The 6,383-nt window shown below is 40.3% G+C and overlaps 1 protein-coding gene across 1 annotated transcript; it reads right to left on the bottom strand.

Moving 5' to 3' along the window:
* Window positions 1–1,542: 1,542 nt before the first annotated feature.
* fray (oxidative stress responsive kinase frayed) lies at window positions 1,543–6,031 on the bottom strand. Its single transcript, XM_077441016.1, has 2 exons — window positions 5,534–6,031; window positions 1,543–3,970 (listed from the first exon to the last, which is right to left on the bottom strand). Exon 2 carries the CDS (start codon window positions 3,896–3,898, stop codon window positions 2,387–2,389), a length of 1,512 nt encoding a protein of 503 aa, XP_077297142.1. The 5' UTR covers window positions 3,899–3,970; window positions 5,534–6,031; the 3' UTR covers window positions 1,543–2,386.
* Window positions 6,032–6,383: the final 352 nt, after the last annotated feature.

The following is a 6,383-nucleotide window of genomic DNA, read 5'->3' as shown; positions in this document are numbered from 1 at the left end:
CCCCTTGTGGCGCCCCCTTTTGAGCCCCATGGGGCTGCGCCCCATGAGGCTGGGCCCCCCGCGCCCCCTTCGGGGCTTCACGGGGCTGCGCCCCTTGTGGCACCCCCTTTTGAGCCCCATGGGGCTGCGCCCCATGAGGCTGGGCCCCCCGGGCCCCCTTCGGGGCCCCACGGGGCTGCGCCCCTTGTGGCGCCCCCTTTTGAGCCCCACGGGGCTACGCCCCTTGTGGCGCCCCTGGCGGGGCCCCATGAAACTACTCGCTTTGCGCCCCCGCGGGGGTGAATCCATTGAAACGAAAAAAACAAATCGGCGCCCATGGATCGAAAAAAAAAAAATCGAATCACGTGTTCGATGACGTCACCGATCTACGGACGACGACGACGAAAACGACGAAAACGACGACGACCAAGGATATTTACATACAAAGTCTCTTTCCAAATTATAGATTAGATATATAAATGATCGAACGTAGACATTAAATAATAATACGCAAGCATATATGAAAACAATTCCGAGCAAAGATAAAGTGTGAAAGGCAAAACAGTCGGAATATGGAAAGGAATATCAACAAATTTGTCAGTATTTAATTAATCAAATGCTAATTCCGCTAAATATTTAGGCTAGTGCTTCTCAAATTTTCCTCCAATTAATTAAAAAAAGCATCGTACGAATCATAAATAGAATAAATACACAATTATACACTCGAAGAAATCAGTTTTGACACAATTTAAATTGAGATAATCGGAGAAGCACTGAAAAAAAAAAACGTGACATAGGCGATGGGTCGTATCGAAAAGATCATACAAGAGAACGAGTCATTCACAAAAAAATTAAACAATATAAAAATAATAATCTTCATAATAATATTTATATATATATTGTATTTCTTAACATTTTCTCAAATTTTTAAAAACTAAACATTAATTCACTAAATCATTAAGTCATTGGAACACTTAAAAAAAACCAGGATCGGGCAGAACACATTATCAATTTTAGAATCATTTTCGATTACCTACTCGAACGTGAGCTCACAATATATAAAATTAAAAAAAAAACTGCTTCAAACACAGTCTGATAAATACGAGACGGGGGGAGGGATAATTTAATCTCACGCCGGGCTCCGTACAGAATAGATCTTGAATCAAAGCAATTGATGCGAGTGCATCATTGTTTCGACATTCTTCAATTTGGAGTGGAGCACGTCGAGGAGTCGGGTAGCGGGGAGGCCGGGAGGGTAATGTAATAGGCCACCTCGTTCAATGCGATCGCATATATATATAGTAATAATGAGAAATTTTTGAATGCGTGATATGCACGAACAAATCGAAGCGATCAATTGTGTCGACGCAACTAACGAGTTTAAACAAATTCAAGGTAATTCATACTGCAAACGTTATAAACATTTCTTATATCACGCTGTAGCCAATTCAGTCTTTTTATTATCAGTAATGCAGAAAACTTTTCAAAGTACTCGGTTAAAAAGCGTTCCGCCTTTGAAACTTTCTCCACTTCGTTATAATTTTTTTTATTTAATTATTTTTTCATATAGCCCATACCAAATTGCTTTAACGCCTATATAAGAATATTTTTCTTTTCTTTATATTTATTTGTATAATATATTATCTTTGATACAGCCTAGTAGTATGCAAAAAAGAATATTAATATAAATAACAATCCACTGCCAAATAGGAATAACAAAAACACCATGTTAAGTAAATCGATAAATCCAAATTAAAAACTGTCGTTTTTAATTTGGTAATCACAGATGTAACGACTTTAAATCTATAGCGGCAAGGGTTGAGAAATGATGAAGTTGACAGGTTTTAGAATAAGGCAACGACAATATGAACGTTCCCGATATTTGCTCTCGATGATCAGAGTTGGCGTCCGTCGACATCATTTCCCAAACGGGTCCCAAATATTAGGAGCCCTTGCTGTACAAAATACTATTATCACTCAACTAAATACTACAAAATCAATTTGTAATCGTGAGTGCGATTCGATTTCTCAGAAATAATAAAGTAATGCAGTGCCTTTTCGTATTCGAAACGTTTGCATTTTGGAATCCAAAAAGCCTAATCGACATAACAAATCGTAAAAATAGACCAACAATAATAAAAAACAAATTTGTTCTCAAATCTAAAAAAAAAAATGAATGCTAAAAATGCATTGATATTTTTATTCGGTTTAACATTATCATTTGATTTGACCAAATATTCTTATTTAAGTATAATTTTTTTTCAATTTTCAATTATTAATTTTTTTTTACAATATTAAGTTCAAGGGCTTTAATTATTTGTTTCTAGACTTCAAGCATACAAATATAAAGCATTTTTCAGCTAATTTAATAAATGCTCTTTATTAACAAAAAGCATCTGCACTACTACTAATCTGAGATTGAAAGTTGTGCGAATCCGATCAGCGCCTTATTATCAAACAGTTCATTAGCATTCGCAGAGTCCAAACGGAAGACAACAGTTTTAAAATTATGCGCTTCGGCGATGAGTTTTCCTAGATTATGGGAGATAACGTTAACGTCTCGTTGGTTCACTAAGCCGGCCATCTCTAATTCAGACGCTATTCCGAGAGCCGAGTCCTTGCCGGGCGTGAACTCAAAACGAATATCGTCCAACTCCTTGCGACTATTTCGTATTCTGAGTACTAGATTGATGGGCTCGCCGCTCACCGCCGGTTCTTTGCTCGGCGCTGCAACTTCCGACACTTGGTTGTCTGTTTCGGTCAAGTCGGTATCGTTATCACTGCCTGATGAGTCGGCTCTATCCAACCGATTCATCGGTCTGTCGTCAGCCGGTGCGTCCTCTCCGTCTGAGCTAATATGTCCACTGCCTTCTTCGTCGTCCATCCACACCCACTCTCCGGTGACGGTGCAATAAACCCGTCCTGAAGAACCAGGTTGTCTTTTGCTCGCTTTGTGAACCCTCGTCTCCATACTGGGTCCGATGGCTAATAGTGTTTGCGTAAGATACTTCCTATCTTTTGCTTTCTTGAAGAACGGATGTTTCAACAGTTCCGTCGCCGTCGGTCTTTTTGTCGGATCTTTTTGTAAGCATTTAACAATCATTTTGCGGAACGTTTTTCCATACGCCTTATACTGTTCCTTTTCCTCCGCACCCGTGTCTAAAGTAGGCGGGTCGTTCTGTAAAGTAAGCATGAGTACTTTCATCGGGGGATACTTGTGATAAGGAGCAGTACCCGTCGCCATTTCTATAGCCGTTATACCAAACGACCAAATGTCAGCTTTAAAATCATATCCATGATCTTGTTCCATAACTTCAGGTGCCATCCAACAAGGCGTACCTACAAACGTATGCCGAACTTTCTGACGTGAAACATCACGTCCGGTGGCCAACCAGGCTGATACGCCAAAGTCGGCAATCTGTACAGTTCCATCGTCTCCAAGTAAAATATTACCAGCTTTAATATCCCGATGTATCTGTCCGTTACTATGAAAATACTCCAATCCTTTCAGTACCTCTTTCAGCACAGTGGCAATAGTCGCCTCGTCGAATACACCATGTTTACAATTCGTTAATCGCATTTTATGCTTCATAATATCAAGTAAACTGCCACCTTCGAGGAGTTTCAAAACTAGCCAAAGTTCTTCGCCGACGACGAAACTAGTATAGTACGTTACGACGTTTTCATGGTTGCAACTGGACATCGCCTGGATCTCTTTCAGCAGCTCGTCCATCGAAGTGTTCCACTTCTCGAGATTTATCCTCTTGATGGCACATTTTTCTCCGCGAGGCTTGCAATACGCCCCATGTACGTTGGCAGTTGCGCCGACGCCGATAACCTCCCGCAGCTCGTAATCTTCTTGTTTGTTCGACCAAGGTACCACCGGTACCGGCACCGAAGGTCCAGGTGCGGCCGCCATTTTCCAAGCTCGCTATTCGTCTCAGTATGAAAAAATTTTCCTGCAGTGCATCATGATGTATTTGTAGATTCACTAAAAAAATACGTACGACAAAGTGAGTCAAGGCAGAAATGAGAAAATACTTACATTGATAAATTTCATTACGATTAATAAATTATGGAATATGTTACATTTTAATCACTTAAATATTATAACAAAACTGAAAAGGTTAACTTAAAATAAAGTAATTTTTCGAAGGCGTTAAATAAACGAAACGAAGATTGTGATGGAGCAATTATAAGCATTACATATGTACATATGTACTAAAGTACAAGAGATAATGTTCTGTTTTTAGCTTTTATTATTTGTCGTTATAGTTTAGTTTTAAATAGAAATGATATCTCTATTGTGAATTCTTATAATTCAATGCGTTCGTTTTATATTACAAAAAAAAATAGGTCAATTGAATTACATCGATATGTATGGAAATTTTGAGAATGTTTTCACATACATAAGTCAATTTATCATACAAATAATTGAAATATTGATTGTAGTTTTCTATTTCTGGACATATTAATATCGATACTATAATATTTATTAGTCATTTCTTTCGTGAAATTGATGCATAATTAAACACAGCTAAAGCAGTAACAGTTGTTTTCATTTGTAATGAAAAAAATGATGTAATAAAATTTAGTGGTTAATATTTTTTCAATAAAAGTAGGAATTAATTATTATTATTGGTCAGTCAAAGATCAATAATATAACTATACCAGTCATCCAATTACTGGTCAAATGTAAGTATAGTTATTAATCAAATAATATATAATATATGAAGTAATCAAAAAATATTCTAGCAGAAGGGTAATTAATTAATATATATTATCATTTGAAAAATTTTCAATGCTGTTTTAATAGCTGAAAGGATTCATATCATAGCTTGGAAGGATGGAAATCTCTAGAAACAATACAAAAAAAACACCCAAATTGAATACAGTACGAAAAAAAGTGAAAGTTCAATTTGATAAACATTAGGATGATTACGAGTCTGTTTCGACCAAACTCGATCGTTCATTTGGACCAATCAAAATAACGAATAAATAAAATCGCATTCAATTGTTTCGTCAGATTCGAGATCGCCATTGATCGAACGCGTCAGACGATAAATCTACTTCGGTGTCGGAAATAAAATAAAAAAAGTGTAAACTTCGAAAGAGCGGCATACGGTAGGCCGGGAACGTTTCGCATTCGACGTGACATAATATAGCGTCTAAATTTAGTAAGCCGGTGATCAATAAACAGAGGAAAATTCAAACGGAAGAATCAGTGTTGCCAGCCGAAGATCAGTGGCAACAGTGTTGGTGTCGGTGTCGGATATCGCCGGTTCTAGGTTATGTTCTCGCGCAGAAGGGGGGCGGGGCAGGGCGGAGCTCGTCTACCAACCGGGGAGAAACCTTCGCGGAATGCGGCTTTACAAGTCGGACATGCTGAGTGAGGAGTGTGGAGTGAGGTGTTCGGGTATGGGTGCGGGTTCGGGTTCGGGTTCGGGTTCGAGTACGGGTGTGTCGCAATGCGGATTGCTACTTGCAAGTGGAGCAGGCACCAGACATGAGACACCACTCAGTACACAGTATATACATAGTATACAGTACACACCACACGGGGCTGTCAGCTGGGCCACTCGTACGAGCTCCTGGTGTAGTATGCGAGGCAGTGGGTCTTCGGGTGGGTGGTTGGGTTGGGTCGGGTCGTCTTCTCCCGCGAGCAGTCGTCTGGCAGGCAAGAAGCCGCAATCCGCAATCCGCAACCCGCTATTGGCTGTTCACTATTCGCTGAATCGGTAGTCGGTAGTCGGTAGTCGGTGGCCGCTAGCCGGCGTTATCGACGGGGGTAGAGCGCTGCTGCACCGGCCGAGACACCAACCGATCCACCACGTGGCGCCACCGACGACATCCGAGCCGCACTCGAATGTCGACTGTCGACTGTCTGTCGGTTGCCCCGTTGTGTCGGTCGTCTCGTTTCTACTCGTGTATGTACTTTGCCGACGGCTCCCAAACGGTGGTCCGCAATCCACATCCCAAACTCGCACTTGCAGCTTTCATGTTTTCTCTTTATTTTCTAGGATTCGTCAGCTGATTCGAGAGGTTGGCTAGCCTGTAATGGCCGACAATTTGCACATTTGAATCGAGTGATGACTGTAAAGCCCGGAGCCTGAGGGGGCCGTTTATTGTTCAAATGTTGTAAATGCATTGTTACGAGGGCTGGACAGCAGCGCCTTGTCCATACAAACGTACTATACTTCTCCCTTCCTCAATTATGGCACTAGAGAAATTATTTTTTAATATGCTATGGATATCCACCATTGGGGTGCATCTATCGTTTTATTTTTTTGATTCATTATTTTTTTATAGGAGCTAGGAGACGCCAAATATCTATAAAATCGCCTCTTTTTTACACCCACGAAACGAGTCTAGCGTGGTTATTTAACGGTCGATTTAAAATAAAA

The sequence above is a fragment of the Arctopsyche grandis genome, chromosome 11 (assembly GCF_051622035.1).
Source record: "Arctopsyche grandis isolate Sample6627 chromosome 11, ASM5162203v2, whole genome shotgun sequence".
Taxonomy (NCBI): Eukaryota; Metazoa; Arthropoda; class Insecta; order Trichoptera; family Hydropsychidae; genus Arctopsyche; species Arctopsyche grandis.
Note: the sequence above shows the minus strand (reverse complement) of the source record. Positions and strands in the feature narration are given on the sequence as shown.

What these genes read in the sequence shown, in the direction of transcription:
- fray (XM_077441016.1), bottom strand. Translation starts at nt 3,898, where the DNA reads ATGGCGGCCGCACCTGGACCTTCGGTGCCGGTACCGGTGGTACCTTGG.